The 21841-nt window shown below is 36.6% G+C and overlaps 1 protein-coding gene across 4 annotated transcripts in view; it reads right to left on the bottom strand.

The window, feature by feature from the left end:
* LOC126298523 (nipped-B-like protein) overlaps window positions 1-21841 on the bottom strand; it is a 362304-nt gene that overhangs the window by 57829 nt on the left and 282634 nt on the right. For all 4 annotated transcript variants that reach the window (XM_049989881.1, XM_049989883.1, XM_049989880.1 and 1 more), the window contains exons 14-20: window positions 19029-19264; window positions 18173-18487; window positions 17034-17249; window positions 6501-6707; window positions 6179-6419; window positions 5528-5814; window positions 1325-1570 (exon numbers count right to left, since the gene is read on the bottom strand). In XM_049989881.1, coding sequence (XP_049845838.1) covers window positions 1325-1570; window positions 5528-5814; window positions 6179-6419; window positions 6501-6707; window positions 17034-17249; window positions 18173-18487; window positions 19029-19264 — 1748 coding nt within the window. The remainder of the gene's footprint in view (window positions 1-1324; window positions 1571-5527; window positions 5815-6178; window positions 6420-6500; window positions 6708-17033; window positions 17250-18172; window positions 18488-19028; window positions 19265-21841) is intronic.

Here is a 21841-nt window from a genome sequence, read left to right as displayed (position 1 = left end):
GTTGGCAACATGATGTAATTTGCTGCCTGCTCGGTGTTCCCTCTCCGCACTCATCTAGTTCTCAGGCGAGATGTTATAAGGTGTTCCCCCTCCAACTTCTCCATAGGGCTGTGCTTGAGCAATTGTGAAACATGGATTGCAATATTTTTGAGGATGAAAGTGATATGTAACAACTACTAATACGTAAATAAAAGATCGATGATTCAGTCCAATATTCAAACTTTCACTCACCCTGCGGCCTACTGACATCTGTTTGTACTATCGCCACAATGGATCTTGCTGCTGTAATTTAATCTCATGACAACACTTACAATTAGTTTAAAGAAATTTAGTTTGCTTATCAGACATTTCACTCTCAATTAATTTTCGTACTTGTTTCATCTGAATATCACTGTCATATTCTAAGGCTGATTAAAAGCTTGTACGTTTTTACCTGGTATTCTAACATACAAGCAGCAACCAAATTTCTCATTTGGAAACCACTTAGAAAATCAATACAGCCATTCATAACCAAATAAAATATTTTTCTCCATTTGCAATCAAGTAATGTTTTTTGAAGGACAAAATGTCCGCTTTTGAATGCCACCTTTCCTTAAAAAGCAGCATTCATGTTTGTACATGGTTACTATACATGCACTAGAACTTTTATAGTACACCAGTTCAAATAAAACAAGAGTTTTTAAGATGATAGAATTTACTGCTATTCCCTCCCGTGTTCCACAGACTTGTGAACTTTTAAGGAGAGCAATATTCTGTTGTAGTGGCTAGTTCATAGTTTTTCACGTACCCCTTGCACTAGTGTCTTGTGAGTCAAATGTCATGTGACTTTTCTAGCAATGTCGATACCGTATCGAGCACTTCAGGATATTGGAAAATCTTGAGCCTCTTCAAATATGAGTATCATTTGAAAAACCTGCCCTTCATATTTCTTCAAAATAAATCTGCACGTGACTTCAGTTGACAAAGCTTCATCTGTGACTAACACAACCCATTTGTACTTTATTAAACAATGTAAAAATCTTAACCTCAGCAGCAATAGTTTAATCTGTGAATGTAAGATTACCCTGTACTTTTGGAATAATGAATTTCAGAAAAAAATCTTGTCTTCTAATCAGATAAATACAGTATATTTCAATAGTAAAGATTTAACCATGCGCTCTATAAGCATCAAGATTACGACCTCCATGAAAATAAAAATGTTACTATTTCAGTAACTGAAAAGAAAACCTCAGACACAAGGTGTTTCACTCAAAGGGCCACATAAAAAAGATAATCATAAAAAACAGATAAGACCATTATCATGAACACACAAATTTGTACTTACCAATATCCTTGCTGAAAGCATGTCGTAATATTTGTCAATAAGGTCAGGCCGACTCAAGACAAATTTTCCAACTAGATCTACAGCAGCTTCTCTAACAGATGTGGAATGGTCAAGGAAGGAATGGCTAACCCCACACTGCATATCCATTCTAGCCAGAACTGCTGGATCAGCCTCTACAACCATTGTGAGACACTTCATTGCTTTAGTTCGAATTGCTATTGAACTCTCTGTGAGAACACACAAAATCTGTATGGAAAAAAATAAAACATTAAGCTGAATGTCTGATGGTAAATTTGAGATAGAGTTTTAAATTTAACAAAACAATCACACAAAGGATTGTATCAATTTGGAGCAAAGGTCCATGTCTTTCATCTCAAAACAAAGCAGGATGTAGAATGAGCTGCCTTTGAACAGAAATGAAGTAAACAAACGAACAACTGCAGTTTTCATGTAGTACTATAATGTGACCATGTAGTATTCCTCACCCAGATCTCTTAGTAGGGCAATGGCAATACAACATATCTGTAGATAGGCTGTAGCAAAAGCAAGTACTCCAATACGCATTACGATTCACAAACTCTTAATTACTATTTCACCATCTCTCTCAAGATGTAACTTTGACTGATCTGTCAATCCTGTCATGTTTACCCTGTCACCTTTCCACATACTCCTTACATCAGCCATTTCATTTTCATTACTCAGTATCCTTTTTTTCCCTTTACTTGACACAAAAAGCAAAGTACTAAATAGTAATGCTACATTTGGCTATCACTTGTTCTACCCTGTTACCTGTTAACTCTGAAATGTTTGAAACTTTTGTACCACATTATGATAATTACAAGCATGTAACATTTAAGACTGGTAAGGACGCCTACACCGTTTCTGTTGTCTCCTCTTTAGATGTATCGAGAAGTCTGGGGTCCCTACAAAGGACAAGAATGAACGACAAACAACACAGCTGGTTACTTAGGTTTAAGTTAAATATGCAGTGGCAGACCTTGGAAAAAAACTTCTGTTCTTCCTAAATGTACATATAAACTTTCCAGAGGACAGTCCTCATCTCGGAATGATAATTTTATAAACCACTAACTTCATGTTTCCGATTGCCATTAGACCATTTCTCCTTGGTCATCAGAGAACTATAATTTTTAGGTCTGCATAAAGAAAATACAAACATACTTGTCGACGGATCACTTTCCAGGACAAGCATAAAACATTACTGAGGGTGGGGGTATAGATCTACTACACAATAGTGACACATGAAAATTTATCCAGACTGAAGCTTTAATCCAGATTTCCTGCTTATCATTAGTGGTCATTCTAACCAGTTTGACTGTCCGAGAATACTCCCTGGATCAACCCAAACATCCATACATCACACTGTCTACAACCTTATATTTTAGTCCACTTAATTCATCACCTGATGCTCACAACATTACTTTGATTCCTTTAATAAGGAGAATGAGACAATGAGGAATCGAGAACAAGGTTGATATCATTGTGTGGCCATCTAGGCTTGTAATACCAAGTAATGTTGCAAACATTAGGTAATTAATATAGAGGACTACAAAATAAGGATATAGACAGTGCAACATAAAGAAGTTTGGGTCAGTACAGAGAGTGCACATGGATAGCCAAATCGGTTAAGTCTGCCACTCGCGATAAGCAGGAAATCCGAGTTTGAGTCTCAGTTTGGCACAAATTTTCATGCCTCACTATCTGGTAGTAAATCTATACCTAATACATCTAATGTCAAGAAATTCACAATCAACGAAGACATTTTCAGGTATTTTGTTCAGCTGTGGGTCATCAACAGTGTCTGTTCTTTCAGACATGCACATAAATATGGGACATTGGCAGAGAAATTAAAATGCTTTTGGAACAAAAGAAACAATACTATCAAAATTTTAGTAACCAGACATATCTGCATTCTGACACCATACAGGCCACTGTATCAATAAAACAATTTGTCAAACTCCACTAGTTTGTCAAATTATTTGGCAATGTGTGGCTTTGTTTGACATGTCTGTCAAACTTAGACTGTACCTGATGTGTTTGAAAGAAATTCCGATTGATAGCCGACTTTAAAAGATGCCCAACTTTTTTTTTTGTTGATTTTTCACCTTGCATGTTTAATGAGAAAAGAGTTTTTCTTACTGTATCACGAGTTTCCACATTTGCGGGAACTATGATCAAAAGAATATATTGTTAAAAACAAATAGCAGTGACAATTACCAAAATTATAGAGGTGTTGCATCTTCCTAGCCACATATTACAAAGGATGACCTTGAGAAGAAAATAAATATTCTATGCAGCAGGAGTGTAATTAAAATAAATAAATAAAAATAAAAAATAAGCTCTCTGGTTCTTTTACAGACAATAAAATTTCCACTAGATTTCCATGGATATAATTATTTCTCAATTTCAACCGTTCCCTGGACTAGCGTGTTCTTTCCTTTTTCTTCTTTATATTCAATGCTAAAATAGATGCAAGAAATGCTTTGTCTGCATTGGTAGCCATTCCTACTGGTGTCGAAACACTTTACAACAGCAGAACCCCTGCTTCAGAAGTGAGGTTAAATTAGAAAAACTTTGGTGTTATATCCGCATGCTTGTTGGAGGAACCAGTGGAAAGGAAACAATGAATTTGACAATTCAGTTTGCTCATTTACAGTGGCCTTCAGAAGCAGACATTATGAAGAAGTGTCATGATCTAAACAATAAACACAACAAATTGAAGGTTATATCCTGATGGGTATTTTATGATTAACTATAATATACAGGGTGTTACAAAAAGGTATGGTGAAACTTTCATGAAACATTCCTCACACACAAATAAAGAAAGGATGTTATGTGGAAATGTGTCCGGAAACGCTTAATTTCAATGTTAGAGCTCATTTTAGTTTCGTCAGTATGTGCTGTACTTCCTCGATTCACGGCCATGATTTCATACGGCATATTCTACCTGTGCTGCTAGAACATGTGCCTTTACAAGTACGGCACAACATGTGATTCATGCACGATGGAGCTCCTGCACATTTCAGTCAAAGTGTTTGTACGCTTCTCAACAACAGATTCGGTGACCGATGGATTGGTAGAGGCGGATCAATTCCATGGCCTCCACGGTCTCCTGACCTCAACCCTCTTGACTTTCATTTATGGGGGCATTTGAAAGCTCTTGTCTACGCAACCCCCGTACCAAATGTAGAGACTCTTCGGCTCTTATTGTGGATGGCTGTGATACAATATGCCATTTCCAGGGCTGCATCAGCGCATCAGGGATTCCATGTGTCGGAGGGTGGATGCATGTATCCTCGTTAACGGAGGACATTTTGAACATTTCCTGTAACAAAGTGTTTGAAGTCACGCTGGTACGTTCTGTTGCTGTGTGTTTCCATTCTATGATTAATGTGATTTGAAGAAAAGTAATAAAATGAACTCTAATATTGAAAGTAAGCATTTAAGGACACATGTCCACATAACATATTTTCTTTCTTTGTGTGTGAGGAATGTTTCCTGAAAGTTTAGTCGTACCTTTTTGTAACGCCCTGTATATGATTAAGAAACCTGCAGTGTGAACTCACTTTAAAATTACATTACCATCTCCAAAGAAAATTACTAAACTACATATTTAGAACTTTAGAACACTTATTGTACCTATGACAGTAAAAACTTGAGTTTGATGGTGCTGTACATAAATAAATGACACTGTAACATTGCAAGGTTTTGGGAGAGTAATACGAATCACTGCTTTCCAGAAAATTTATCTCCGTGTGTTCTTACAAAATTATTTCAAGTTGTATGAGCTGACACATGCTTTCAAACAACATAAATAGCAAAGATTCCATTACACATTCTTTGGGAAGGTTCTGTAAGAAAATTTTGTAGAGAGACAGCATTGTTTATGGGCATTTATAATGATACCAACAAACGCTTTCTTTTGCTTTGGAGAAAGAAAAACAAAAGCTGCCAAACCTGTTTTTTAAGGAAGATGTTAATGGGTGTATATTCTACACTTCTCAAAAAATATTTTCATGTTACCCACTACTCCAGCATTTCAACCTGTGTGTTAGTGCCCTACCTTCTAGTTGAAGTCAAGAAAGTGCATGCACCTCACACACACACACACACACACACACACACACACACACACACACACACACAGACAGACAGACAGACAGACAGAGAAAATAATATACTTACATGTTTGAGATAGGCATCAAAACTTTGAGAAAATGGTCTCTTTGATGCTAAATACCTAGAAATGAGCTCTGCACTTTCATAGTCAATGTAAGTTTGTAGGACCTGAGTTCTTTTTCCTACACCAACATTGTCCTCAAATGGTCTTATTTTGCTGATGAGAAACTGCTTTCTTAGTTCAATTACTCTGTACAACTGTGCTTTCTTTTCACTGCTTTCATTATCCACTTTGGAATCTTCTGCATCTTCTATATCAGAGCTGCTTGGACTGTCTTCTTCACTACTTTCTCCTGAAAATGGTCACAATGAAGTTAGCTGAGCCTACTCTGATTTGAGCATTTTGTTTCTAACCAAACATTAATGTTGCCTAAGAAATTACATTGAAACAATATACTGAAAATCTGAAATGTGACTCGCAAATTCAGATTATTACAAAATGATTAAGATGGTTATATTTTGTTCATGTAGGAAGACTATGACATTTGTGTTGTTAGTAATGTGCAAATATAATAATATTTCACCACCACCACCAAGATATAAAAATACAAAAAGGGTTAATTACAAAGGTAACTGACTTCTTGTGAATTCTGTTGACAGGAGTCAAAATACAAGTACATAATGTGAAAATAACAATGCAACTGAATTGCTCTATACCTTTTCTTTTTTTCCTGGTTTTCTTCTTTTTTGTAAGCATTTTATTTGGAGACAATTTTGCTCCTGTGGATGGACGACTCTTTTCTGCAGTAGCATCTCTGTACCACTGAGCTAAGTAGAAGTGTCTTGCATATGTCAGTGCCTGGTCATTCTGGCCATTAACTGCCAAATAGTCAAGCAAAACACGTTGCAGGAACTGCGTTCTTTCCTCCTCAGGATCTAACTCTGTTCCATTCTTTTCCTGTAAGAAATGGGTGGTGTTACTGTAAATGTAATATGTACTTTCCATTTAAATGCAATAGTTCAGTATGTGGATACTTACTGTTTTGATTTTCTTATCTCCTGAGCAATTATCCTCATTTTCTCTCTGTTCTTCAGCTTTAATCTCTTGAATTATCTGGTCTATTGTATTTAATTTCAGCTGTGAGATTACAGCATCCTTTCTAAGCCTTGCTGCAACCACTCCAAGGTAATCCAATGATGCAACTCTGAGAGACATATCTATGCCTTTATTGCTGAAATTTGTGACCTGCAAGAACCATTAATTCCAGTCACTCACTGTTCAAACTGAAATGTTACAAATCAACTCATTCACATTTTAAGTTACATAGACACTTATTTAATTTTGATTCACAATTCTTATAGGAACTAAACAAAAAGCAGAAATGGAGAGAGCAATTTTCAGTCTGATCTCAAATATATATGAGGGAATTTATACAAACACAACACTGAAACTTCTGATTCTCTACAGCTGTTTTAACACTAAATCCTCTGTTGACATTTACTGAATAATACCAATCAATGGGGCAGAACAATCCATCACGTTGGACAGAACAGCAAGAAATCAGCAGCCATTACAAGACTTATCCTACACTGGAATGATAAATTATCAAGACACTTACCAAAATTCAAATTTAAGGCTTCTATTTGAAATCTCGGACCCTTTATGACAAATAATCAATAAACTCATTTGCCACTGTTTGTTTATATTAACACTATTTCTCCACATAAAAGCAATTTCTTGGGTGGTGCCTATTTACTTAGTCTTGCTCTTATTTCCCTATGCTAATGTTAGTATTGTCATATCTTTCGGTAGTTCTCACTGAAATGATGCCGACTATTACCAATCAGAATTATCTACCAATTTATTTTTGGCAAACAGATCTGTTACTCAGGTACCAATCATCAGCTAAAACAGTGGCAATCAAATAGTTTTCACAGTTTTTGAAAGTAACAGACTATGTGAAATACTGAGACATGTATGGTGCTCTACATCTACACATGCTCACAGATGACCAGAAAGCTGCGAGAATGGACACTGCATTAGCATTCTCCAGAACCACAGAAGAAGTGAGCTCTTGCATCGAATTTTTCTGTTGCACATCAATGCATGCACACATACTGCCCAGAAGAGACAAGCCTTACTGCATGAGAAATTCCAGTGGGACATTTTTCAGCATCGTCCCTACAGTCTGGATGTGGCACTGACAGTCTCTCTCTCATTTCAGAAACTGGTGGAGCATCTTGTCAGTAAATGCTTCACAAATGATGAAGATCTGAAGGATTCTGTTGTGACCTGGATGAACAGCCTATGTTTTTTGAAAGGCTGAGACAGTTATCCCTTAAATTTTACTTTAGATATTGTCTGTAAGTGTTTCATGAATGAGATTTATTCCCTTAGACTTTACATCATATTCTCAGTTTATTTTGTCAGCAGTCTGCCTGTTAATATAAACAAAGCCCTTACTGAAATCTGCAAACATTGCTACAAAGTCTTTTGAATCCATGAATAATTTGCCTTTTATAAAACCACATTGATATTCACCACAATGACTGTCCAGCGTTGTTTCCATTTTGTTTATTAGAATCTTGGAAACTATTTATTGTAAAATTCACAACAGTTAAGTTCTTCTGTAGTTCTAAATGTCTTGCTTATAATCTTTCTCATGTAGTGTATGTATTTAGGCTGCCTCCCACTCACCTGCGATTTTTTTAATTTTCAAGATTTCTTTAAATAGCTCTCTATTATTTTTTTTCTTTTTTTACTATTTCAAAAGTTTCACTTTAATAGGCTTTTCCTATAGCTTCATTGTTTTTTTATGATTTTAGTTACTTGTTCAGTTTCTCTGATAAGACACACGTAAATTTTCTTTTAGATTTTATTGTTTGAGGATTTCAGCTTATGGATTGGTTTTGAACAGTTAAGAAACTGATCAAAATGTTTTGCAAGTATTCCACAATTTTCAGGTTTGCTCAAGCCAAGTCTGCCATTTGCATTTACTAAACAGACGCTTGGTGTTTAGTGTCCCTTCAGTATGCCATAGTAACAAATACAAAGTTGAGATTGAAATTCATGGATAAGATCAGGTTCAAAGTCTGAAATTTGGTTTCTATTTGTGGTTCACATCACAAGGCTTTTCCTCTCTCTCTCTCCACCATTGTTGTTCGGAAGTTTCTGGGTTCAAATCTTTATTTAATTTTCATATAGCTCCCCTTAATGATGAATGCTTGGTTAATGTCTTAAACAGTGGCAAGAACAACATAAGTTTTGCAGCTCTGTTCTCACAAATTGGTAATTTTGACTTACGACAACTTAATTTTGTGGAAATTGATGTGAATAATTTGGGAATTGGTTTTTGCAGAATAGCTACTGTTTCAGTCTTCACTAGACCTTAATTTTACTTAATGATGGTGAACTGCTGTTTGTGGTAGTAGTCTGTAGGTGCATTACCTTTGTTCTATGGTGATACAAAGACTTGTCCATAGACAAGTTCACATATGTGTTTATTTCTTAAAAAATGTTATGTATGTTTTCTCTCTTTCATTGAGAAATTTAGATCAACAAATCTTACTGTGTATTTTTCTCCCATTTCTAGTATAAATGGTGTGCTTCCATATAAATTGACTATTTTAAATTTAGAATTGAGTTTTTATGGTGGATAACTATTTCCTCTCGTGCCAACACCAAATGTTTGCACTGCAGTACATGTGTGTCTTTAAAACAAATATTGTTTTAAATATTTTATATTTCCCATAAAGTCATTTGCAGATTTTTAATATAAATTGGTTCATGCATATGCTCCGCATGCAGTGCTGTTTATAACACACACACACAATTCTAGTTATAAATGTGTAAAATATTAAAGTGATGTGAACTATTTTAATCTGAAAGTTTTCACTGAGCTCTCATGAAGTGAAGTGTTTTACTAATTAATACTATTACTTTGAGTTCTTTCTTTGGTTTTCAAACAAGGATATTTGCAAATAAATTGAATCATAATGAGTACACCTAAATTTGCAAAATACCCGTGGTTGTAACCATACGTGATAAGACAATGAATAATGGTGTTTAAAAAAGACATTATATGTGATTATTAAAGTAACTGCTTTAACATTATGGAATCTTTAATAAACAGAGTAATGTCATTGAGCTATCACTGCATTACTGCTGCTACTTTATATAACCTTCATGATACTTCAGGTCGCTAACTTAATTAGTAACAGATGAGAGCGAGGTCAGTGTGATGAAAGTAATGCTGAAAATCTTCCAAGTTTTGCAGTATAAGATTGAAAATATCTACATGATTGTGGATCAAATGTGACAATGTCATTTCATTATTTATTGTGCTATCATTAACTCAGCTGTAGAACCATTTTCAAGTGCAAGTAAATAATTGAAACTGATAAAATGTATGAATAACAAAGTGCAGAGCATAACATGGTAATATTTGATCAACACGGTTTAAGGAGCACGACCTCAGTTTACGCCTTGCACTTTAATAATTTTGACTGGGGAACTATATTATAGTGAAATAAATACAATAAAAATTTATGTCAGGTGGCAGCAATGATTTGATTTAAAAAATATATTATGACAAAAGTTCACGACAAAGGAAAAATCATTGTACGATATCATTTCTGTGTTCTATAGCCTGCTGTATTGTAGAGCAAAGAGAAGTGAACATGAGTGAATGAGAGTAAAGCCTCAATTACAACACAGTGAATGCAAGCAAATACAAGCTAAGAGCATTGACAGACAATCTGCCAGTGTTCACAAACATTCCTTTGTACCTGGAACAAGCATTTACACTGGAGGGAAGGCAATTGAACATAAGATAACAAGCATAGCATGCCAACTCTACTACTACTCACACAGGTTTCACATGATAACACTGATTACAGCTATGATATGAATCATTGATATTGGGATAGGATTATTTTGTCCACTATTTTTGACAAAGCAAGCTAACTGGAATAGGAATATAAGTATTACTCTGTACATAATTATGAAATGCGTGGAGTTACTGCTCTTAAAACTGAAATGCAGCTGTAGCCTTCTTTTGCATGATTCTAAAACATGGCACATATGTAGGCCGACACCTTTCAGTAGTTCCTCTTAACACTTTAAGAAGAAATTTAAAAACAGAGCATTCATTACCAATGAATAACAAAGTAGTTCACATGCAAAACAACAGATAAATACTCTGTAATAGGACACAATCTTCCTCCTTTGATGCTTCCCTAAAAAACTGACCATCAGCTGAACATGAGCAGCCATCAGTAAGTACGTACTGAACACAAACAAATTTTTTTGCGCTCCCCCACTGTTTACACCACAGAGAATTTTTGTTTGCTTGTATTTGCTCTGGTGAAAGTCAGGCCTAACTGAGCAATGTGTTAGCACTCTCTGCCATTCTTTCTATTACTTTGTGTCTGGTTCCCAAGTATTTACTCAGTAGTAAGGTAACATGACAGAACAAGATTTAGATAACACTAATGCAAGCAAACAATGCGATTTTGTGTTCACTACTAAATTGTTCCTTGCTGTGAACATGTACTTCATTATGTAATGATCTGGACATCTAAATATTTAATGTCCAACAGAGCTTGAAACTAAAGGGCTCTGATGGCAAATTCCAGAAAATAAATGTGAAAATGGCAGTTGAGTTTCTCAGCCACTACGCTGCTGCAGTCATCAGAGCTCTTACAACAGTAAAGTATTGCAGAGTGATACAAAAGAAAACAGAGTTTGTTTTATAGAATTTATAAGCAATCTGTTTGGTGTATGAATTGCAGGGCAGCATTTTTCTCCAATACAGGTAGGTGTGCACTATCAGAACAATGCCCAGCAGTAATGGAAACAATAGAAAGGGCAGAAGTAGTTTTAAGTACTGTACATAAAACTCACAAAAACATAGGTAAAATCACAACACCACTGTGCATTACAGGACACAGGCTGTTAATACTACTCCTAATTTTTTTTAGATAAACAAATGGTTAGCATTAACTTTTTTCCCAACAATCAGACGAAATCAAGATGCCGGAGAATTTATTTTCAGTGTACTGTCAGAAAGGTGGCTACAACAAGAACCCAACAGCAAGACTACTAAGATGTCTGTTCCTGACTAGCACTATTAACTCACTTATCAAACCTTCTGACAGCTGTAACTGTGAGGATGACACTCATCAGGTACTGTTACTGAACAACTGTGATATGGAAAAGGAAGAGACATACACTTGCAGCAATAAGCTTCAACAGAAGAGAGAATTATTTACTCTCCATAAAAGTTATGTAGCTGGTAATCTGTAAGAGTCTTCAACTGGGCTCAGAGCTCCAACTACAACGTTCAGCAATGTTACTTAAATGTCTTTACAGGCATGCAAGTCTTGTTTTGTACAGTTTATTTTTAAAAGAAATATAAAGTTTAGAATTTTTAACTATGTGAAATCTGCAGCTGAAAAATTTCACTGGCTGGATGATGAGGAACATGAAGAACATAGACTTTTGATTTTAAATTACCTTGTTAAATGCAAATCAAATTATAGTTTCAGAACAACTTTCAAAGAAAAGTTTCTTAGAGCTCTCCCAAAACTTAAGGAAACAAAATTGTGGTTTATTTATATTGTGTTGAAGTGTGAAAAAAGATCTTAGTTACAATGCACTAATGGATTTTACTGTCTTTCCTTCATTACTCCACCTCATTGTGCTCCAAGGAAATAACATGTTAAATTTGAGCAATATAGTACTGTTTATGGCAGCAGGTGTGCTGACTCTAGGCATATACTACAACCCCTCACATATCACTCCCACAAAGATCATGAGTTACATTACAGCACACAGAGAGGCATTTGTTATATAGTTGTAATCAGATACAAACTGTGATTGTGGTTAATATGTGCAAAGGAATACTTATAAAGGAAGCAAAAAACTTTTCCTTAAACTTGTTTACTATCTTAATGTGAAAAGCATATTGTCATTATAATTCACCTAAACCCTAGGCACCCTATGCGAAGTGAAGGATTATGTCCATAGTGTCGGGACATGATACCCATGATGTACAAGGGTCATTTTTAAAGTAAGAACCAATCTCTAAGGGGGAAAGAGAAACTTTACTTACGAACGTAAATTGTATCACAAACTACAATATGCACATTTTTTCCACTTCTCAACATAGTCACAATGAACATTAAAAAATCTGTCAAGTTGTGGCACGAGCGTTTGGATTCCAGCATCATAGAAATCTCCTACCTGATCATTAAACCTTAGTAACAATTTCTTTCAATATGTCATTTTCCAAGCACTTTCCACCAAGACATTCCTTCAGTTTTGGAAACAGATGAAAGTCGAATGGTGCTAAGCCAGAGCTGTATGGTGGATTATCCAGTAATTCCTATTGAAACTTGTCCAGTTGCGTCTCTGTTCTTGCCACAACGCAAAACCGAACATTACCGTGAAGCAGAACGGCACCACTAAAGAGCAGCCCTCACCGGCAATTTTGAATAATGCACCTGAGGTTTACTAATGTTTCACAGTACCTCTAAGCAAATATTGTCAGTACTTTTGGCAAAAAGTCTAACAGAAGAATGCCTTTCCAGTCCCAAGAAACCATCATCATGATTTTCCACGTTGAAGGTTCTTGATTGAATTTCTGTGGTTTCCTCAAGGAGTTTGAATGATGCCACTCACTGGATAAACTCACGTTTATTCTCTGGAGTGTAGTACAGTATCTGCATTTCATCACTGGTCACAATGTGACCAAGAACTCATCACCATCCTTGTGGTAGTACTCCAAAAACAAAGAAGAATGTGCCATTTGCTTTCTTTTGTGTTCTTCTGCCAGCTTTTACAGCATCTATCTTGCACTTTTTTTTCCTTTCTTTTCTGTAGTGAAGTTTATCAGTAACAATGGGAAAAGCTACTGATCTTGAAACTTGGGGAAATTTCTGATTCAGCTCACCAATAGTGAAGAGCCTGCTTTAGCAAAGTGCCTCATCAATGTTTTGGGTCAAGCCTACATTCATGACAATAGGCCATCCAAATCATTCTTCAACATGAACATTTGTTCGTTTTTCATTAAACAGCCAACACTATTTATGCACATTTCCATAATTCATTACACCTGCACTATTAACCTCAACAAGCTGCTGTTGAATTTCAGCAGAACAAATTTGTTTGGCATTTAAGAACAGAATAACAGAGCGCACTTCACAATCGGCAGGATTACTGACTGGCATATCCACAAACAAAGCAGTATAACCATACAGCCAATACTGGATGAGACGTGAAACATAATAGCTACTTAGTGAGAGACTAGCCAAGAGTGGCTGGCCATGAACAGACGTCACGTGACAGGATGCATGGACACAGTGTGTTATGGGTTCTTATTTTAAAAATGACCCTTTCACTCAAAGCAGGGGCTGTGCTCAAATCATTTACTTGATTATCATTTATAGCAAGCACTATTCTCCTGTTGTTCATCAGTGAAATCTTTATCTGGTGCAGTCAAATCTCTGTGTTTTATTGTACATGTCCATTTTAGCTTCAGGCAGAGGCAATCAAAAATACTAAGAAAAGCTGTAGTCTAATTTTCTACAGGACTTTCTCAAAACTGATCTGTTTCCAATAGCTAACCATTGTTTATTTGTAGCTACATCAGTCAATGTGTATTTAATGTGTGTGAATAAATTAACTGATTACATTCAAAGAAGCCGAGATTAAACTGTTTCCCCATAAACAGGGGAAAGAAATACAGTAGAAGAAGAATGGGTATCTTTGAAAGATGAAACATTGAAGCCAACAGAGGATCAAGTAGGTAAAAAAAATTGGGGGGGGGGGGGGGGAGATAGTAGAAATCCTGAGTAACAGAAGACATACTGAATTTAATTGATGAAAGGAGAAAATATAAAAATGCAGTAAATGAAGCATGTGGAAAGGAGTACATACATCTCAAAAATGAGATCGACAGAAATGCAAAATGGCTAAGCAAGGATGGCTAGAGAACAAATATAAGGATGTAGAGGCATATATCGCTAGGGGTAAGATATACTGCCTACAGGAAAATAAGAGAGACCTTTGGAGAAAAGAGAACCACTTGCATGCATATCAAGAGCTCAGATGGATACCCAGTTCTAAGCAAAGAAGGGAAGGCAGAAAGGTGGAAGGCGTATATAGAGGGTTTATACAAGGGCGATGTACTTGAGGACAATATTATGGAAATGGAAGAGGATGTAGATGAAGATGAAATGTAAGATACGATACTGTGTGAAGAGTTTGACAGAGCACTGAAAGACCTGGGTCAAAACAAGGCCCCGGGAGTAGACAACATTTCATTATAACTGCTGATAGCCTTGGGAGAGCCAGCTCTGACAAAACTCTACCATCTGGTGAGCAAGATGTATGAGACAGGCAAAATACCCTCAGACTTCAAGAAGAATATAATAATTCCAATCCCAAAGAAAGCAGGTGCTGACAGATTTGAACATTACCAAACTATCAATTTAATAAGTCACAGCTGAAAAATACTAACACGAATGGAAAAACTGGTAGAAGCAGACCTTGGGGAAGATCAGTCTGGATTCTGTAGAAATATTGGAACACTTGAGGCAATACTGACCCTATGACTTATCTTAGAAAATAGATTAAGGCAAGGCAACCTATGTTACTAGCATTTGTATACTCAGAGAAAGCATTTGGCAGTGTTAACTGGAATACTCTCTATGGAATTCTGAAGGTACCAGGAGTAAAATGCAGTGAAAGAAGGGCTATTTGCAACTTGTGCAGACACCAGATGGCAGTTGTAAGAGTTGAGGGACATGAAAGGGAAGCAGTGGTTTGGAAGTTAAAGTGAAACAGGGTTGTATCCTATCCACAATGTTATTCAATCTATATATTGAGCAAGGAGTAAAGGAAACAAAAATTTAGAGTAGGAATTAAAATCCCTGGAGAAGAAATAAAAACTTTGAGATATAGTAGCATGGAGAGCAGCATCAAACCAGTCTTTGGACACAAAACCAACAACAACAACAACAACAACAAAAAACCACAGCGAACAAACTGCACAACAGAGAATAAACACACACCATGGAGCACAATGAGTGTATAAACTAAGTAACTATATAAATCTAAGAATTCATCAGAAAGCTTTTATTGCATCACAGCCTCTAGCTCACAAGAAATGTTTACAGCAGTTACTTTTCATTGATTTTTATTCATTTATTCTGCTTGTAATTGGAAGAAGTATACCTACAGTAAAAATAAAATTGAATTGTAGAATTACTGGAACTAATCTGCATTCATCAATGGAAAACTCAAGAAAAATTATTTGAGAATAAAAAAACATTATTGGTTGTGAAATTAAATAATATCGGTTATGCATTTCACCCTTTTGTGTATCATCAGATTGTGTAAAAGTAGCTGGATGTATAACCCATCCACCATAAAGCCATATAAAGTGGAAAATGGGATGCAACTGTAGCTGGATATATAATCCATCCATCATTTAAAAAATGCACAAAATACAAGATGGACCTTGAGCAGACAAGGTGACACCATCATAGCAGTACAAAATAGGGCCAACTTACAAAATGAATGTGGCATGAGCCACACACAACAAAATGTCTGTCCATTACGCATACAATATTTGTCAGTTCGTGTGCTCAAGATCCATCTTGCACTTTATATGTTTTTTGTGATGAATGGATTAGATATCCAGTTACTGTTGCATACATTTTCCATTTTATATTGCTCATGATGGGTGATTACATATCCAGCTACTTTTACTCAACCTGATGATGCCACAAAAGGATGAAACACATTATTGCTAGTAAATAATTTCACAAGCAAGACTTTTTTATTCTGAAATAATTCAAAACCAGTTGCTGTATCACCCTGCCACAATGGAATGAAATAATTTCTTCAGATACATTGCTCGGGAAAATGATAGCCGACCTTCACTACTGTTGGTTACAGGACAAATGCACTTGGCTTGCAGCATTCTGGCTGAGCTGGCTTCTGCTCAGTGGTAACAAACATTGACAACAACACATCAGTGAAGAAAGAGCATGATTATTACAGCGTCACCTGCGAAATCTGCCGTCCGACAAAAAAACTATGCACATTGTCCTTAGTTGACCCATTTGAAAAGAAAAAGGAAAAGAAGTATACAATCCAGTTTTATACATATATTTTGTAACATGATTGCTTGAACTAAAAGATGAAAGCAAGCTTTTGCCCTAAAACATGCTGCAAAATTCAAATGTCAATATCTGCATATGTTATTGTGCATTCCATAAAGCTTTGGATGCATTATGTTTCAAAATGGCAGTCACTAGAGATAAAAAAAATCCATGTATTTCTGAGTAAATTAAAATGGCAATTTTTAAGGTTTTCTTCCCTCTTTAAATGTGTGTGTTCCCTCTCAGCAATATCAATGTGCCACTGCAATAATTTCTTTTAAAAGCATCTTTCCCTGCACATGCAAAGAAAATACATGGCACAAAATTTTCAAAATATTCGCAGTAATTTGATTTTGGTGAACAACTAATTGTTGATATATGTAAATTATGCTTCACTTACAAGTAGTTTCCCTAACAAGCTGAGAAGGAGCTCAGTCGCTGGCCACTCAGGTTTGTTGACTGTTGTAAGCAGATCCTGGACAAAATTTTCAAACAATGGTCTGTAGTCAATTTCTTCACTTTTATTTCCACATTTGTTAAGGAAGACAGTAAGGAAATTTGCTGCAGTCCTCATGGCAGTTTCATATTTACTCACAATGAGAACATCACGATCCATCTGGAATCAAACATTTCAGATTCTTAGAAATAAATATCTCTACACTGAAATTACTATTCACCGTAACAATCACATTAAACAGTTTAGGTAGAAAGAGAAAAATTCAGCACATAAGTTGTCAAAGATTTCACAATGAACATAATTGATCTTATTATTTACAGATTGTTATGTGAGAATGTGAAAAGAACCACTCGCACAACAAAATGAGACGCACATTGTTCGGAGACACAACATAACTTCATTATTTGAAACTAGTTCATCATCAAATATTGTTAACTAGTTTAGTTCCCTGGCAGAAAACTTCAGTGGAGAGAAGTAGAAGTAGTTAGTGTAACATTGCAGAAAGTGCTTAGAAGCGAAGGGAAATTATGTGGAAACTGAAGTAAGTTTATATGACAGTGAAACCACAAATAAAAGTTACCTAAAATATTTTCTGTGACTAAATGGCCTTCACTTTTTAACTGTATACCATATTTTATTACATGAAACACTGTTAGATTTTAAAACTGCAAACATGCAATTGATCACGACCAATTTCTCTGGACTGAAACATTGTACTACTATGAGCAAAATAAGTTTTCCTCACAACTAAAATTTCTGTTACATCAATAATTCTGGCTCACAAATCTCACTACAACGCTTGGTTAAGTTTGAAAATTTTAAAATATATTGTGAGTAGAATGTGACAGTTATTTGAAAAGGAAAGAAAATCAAGACAGATGAGTTCCTCTTAACCAACCTCCTTAACCACTAAACAAGTGATGGTTCTGAAACAATGCTAAGCATGGGTAAGTCTATGGGAAGGTAAAGAAGGTACTGCTTTCACTACAAGATTTGCCATTGTAGCTTCATACACATATCCCATTCTGAACATACTTTGAAACAGTTTAACTGACAGCTCTTAACAACAGAGTTAACCTTACATTCACTATTTTCTCCTTGTTTTCCTCCTCATTTTCCTTTGGATCCTTGTCTTTCTCCTTCTCTTTTTCTTTGTCTTTCTTTTCATCTTTCTTTTCCTCTTTGAATTTATCTTTCTTTTCAGGTTGCTGGAGACGTTCTGGAAGCACTACCACACACTGAATTAGTTGCAGAACTAAAGCAGTCAACATCTGTATGTGTTCCTCTGAATTGAGTCGATATGTCCTTAAGCTCCGTTTACTGCTTGGTAGCCTAGCAATTGATGCCAAAATGTCATCAAGCAACAGTCTCCGGTGTTTTTCGTACTTGGTAAAAATCTGTAACATTTTTGAAAATAAAGATTTAGAAAAATTAGTGTTGAATAAAGCTCACTTTTAAAAATTAAAGCTGAACTTCCATCTTAGCTCTTTAAGGAGAAATTTTTATACAAGATTCTCTTCAAAATACAGCTCTTACCGAAAAACAATACAAACCATTACTATAGTTTAGCCTACTTTATCAGTTGTCACAGTCTTTTAATTCAAACACAAGAAATAAGCAGTTTTGCATGACATTGGAAAGAGTAACACTCTAATACGAATTATAAAGTGTGGAGCAAAATAACAAATTACACGCAACAGAGGAAGAGATAACTAGGTTCTGGAGCACTTAATATGTTTATCTTGTTTCCAACACTAATAATAAGAAGACAACATTTATGAACACTTAAGGATATGCACAGACTAGTAACACAAACAGGAGACACCATTTAAGTCTCTCCTACTGAGATGAAAATATGGCTATCATACTTACAATAACACAGATCACTTTTCCATCCTTTTACATTGAAGTATGGCAAAAGGCAAGAAAACTACTCACTGTTGTCACTAGCTTCAGGGCTGAGAGCTGAAGCTCACTGACATTCTCCACAAAGAATGGTGCCACACCCAATGATGATGCATGCAGTACAGCTGTATCTGTGAGGACCTGAATATTAAGCAGTTCTGCAAGCAGTCCCACAATTTCATTCAGTTTGTTGTATAAAGTCAAAATGCTTTTCTCACGAACTTCTTTTGCATGTGCACGTTTCTTCCTGGCATTGCCAACATAAATTTCTGAAAATATTTAGAGAAGAAAAATTAATGACATGACATACCATAACTAAAATAAATGACATATCTAATATTCACACATCAAAGAAAGTTCTGTATCACCCCAGTTTCCATAACTCCTGAAGACAGACATTGGCTGTGGGTATTGTATCACAGACAAAGACACAGTCACTTAGACAGGTCAGAGATGTCATTAAACCTACCCAAAGATGTAAACAAGCATGCATGAGCAGTGCCTATTAGACGGAGGGGTCTGACAGCTGATCAGTTCCTGACATTCCACCAGGAAGGAGGTATGTGGCTTGTGTTGTCTGTAGTTCAACCATACCTAGACGGTTGATACTACAGTTCGATCACGTCCACATTTTTACTTTATGCCAGGAAAGGCTCTCAACAAGGGAAGTGTCCAGGCGTCTTGGAGTGAATCAAAGTGGTGATGTTTGGACATGGAGGAGATACAGTGAGACAGGAACCGTCAACAATATGCCTCACTCTGGCCACCCAATGGCTACTACTGCAGTGGATGACCAATACCTATGGATTATGGTACTGAGGCACCCTGACACCAATGCCACCATGTCGAATAATGCTTTTTGTGCAGCCACAGGACATTATTTTATGACTCAAACTGTGCGGAATAGGCTGCATGAAGCGCAACTTCACTCCCAATGTCCATGGCGAGGTCCATCTTTGCAACCACAACATCATGTAGCACAGTACAGATGGGCCCAACAACATGCCGAATGGACTGCTCAGGATTGGCATCACTTTCTCTTCACTGTTGAGTGACGCATATGCCTTCAGCCATACAATCGTCAGAGACGTGTTTGGAGACAACCCGGTCAGGCTGAATGCCTTAGACACACTATCCAGTGAGTGCAGCAAGGTGGAGGTTCCCTGCTGTTTTCGGGTGGTATTATGTGGTGCCGATGTACACCACTGGTGGCCATGGAAGGTGCCATAACAGCTGTACGATATGTGAATGTCATCCTCCAGCCGATAGGGCAGCCATATCAGCAGCATATTGGCAAGGCATTAATCTTCTTGGACTACAATTCATGCCCTCATTGCGCATATCTTGTAAAATGACTTCCTTCAGTATAACGACATCATTCGACTCGAGTGGTCACCATGTTCTCCAGACATGAACCATATCGAACATGCCTGGCATAAATTGAAAAGGGCTGTTTATCAATGATGTGATGCACCAACCACTCTGAGGGATCTATGCTGAATCACCGTTGAGGAGTGGGACAATCTGGACCAACAGTGTCTTTATGAACTTGTGGATAGCATTGCATGACGAATACAGACATGCGTCAATGCAAAAGGACGTGCTACTGGGTATCAGAGGTACCGGTGCATACAGCAATCTGCAGTCTTGCAGTATGGTGGTACAACATGCAATGTGTGGTTTTCACGAGCAATAAAAAGGGTGGAAACGATGTTTATGTTGATCTCCATTCCTATTTTCCGTACATGTTCCAGAACTCTTGGAACTGAGGTGATGTTTGTTTGTATTTTGTTTGTATTTTAAATTCAGTTGCCACACCCTTTTTGAGTATGCTGCAGAAGTTACACTGGGAATCCCTTACACATCTACCATACAGTCCCTGTCTCTCTGCATTTTTGGAGTCTGAAGAAAGACATTCATGACTGTTCATTTGCTTTGGATGGAGAGGTGCATGCCTGGGTACAATGAAGATTTTGTAGGCAAGCACTGACAATTTTTTATGAAGGTACTGACTATTTTGTCTCACAGGGGATAGCTGTATAGCCATTACAGCAATTACTTTTCAAATAATAAACACTTTACTTAAATTTTTTCCATCTGACTTGTTTTCATTTAACTGTCCCTTATAGATTAAACACTGCCCCTACCACACCTTGCTCTTCACTACAACTTGTATTAAATATCTGGCCATCACACTTGTAGCATTTGCTGTCTTCACAACACAACCCACAAAGTTATCGTTTCTCCACAATAACTGGACTTTGAGACTGCAGCCTGCTACAACTGACGAAGTTCCTGTAGAAACTCACCTCCCATTATCAACTGTCTCCAATCCTCCACGACATAGCCATCACAGTCTCGGTCATATGCACCGTCTCCAGGGAAAAGATAATCTTTAGCCAAAACGATAAAGAAACATGCATAGGTGAAAGTATTTGTCAGCTTTCACCACAAGCAGCATACCGGATAGAGTTCTTTCACTGAGAGCAGTTAGGCAAACAACACACACATTCCCAGCCACCACAACAGTTCATGTGGTGTGGCGTTGAGTCTACATACAATAGTGGAACAGGACTGCAGCCAGCATGATGGCCCAAGTTTATGGGTTATCTCTGGTGTGTTTTTGTTTTGGCTGGCTTTATTAATATGCTTTATTCTGGGCTTGGTATGGATATAACACTGATAACAGTCTTGCCAAAATATTATTGTTCTTACAGTAGGTGTAAGCATAGCAGACAGCACTACAGTAAGATGAAGTTAACAGAAGCAGAATTACGTAAACATAAATTTCACTTGTGCAGCAGCAAGAACAGACTAATTGAAAATTAAAACAACAATTGACCACT

The sequence above is a fragment of the Schistocerca gregaria genome, chromosome X, assembly GCF_023897955.1.
Source record: "Schistocerca gregaria isolate iqSchGreg1 chromosome X, iqSchGreg1.2, whole genome shotgun sequence".
Lineage (NCBI taxonomy): Eukaryota > Metazoa > Arthropoda > Insecta > Orthoptera > Acrididae > Schistocerca > Schistocerca gregaria.
The sequence above is the reverse complement of the archived record's forward strand: the minus strand, read 5'-3'. Positions and strand labels throughout refer to the sequence as shown.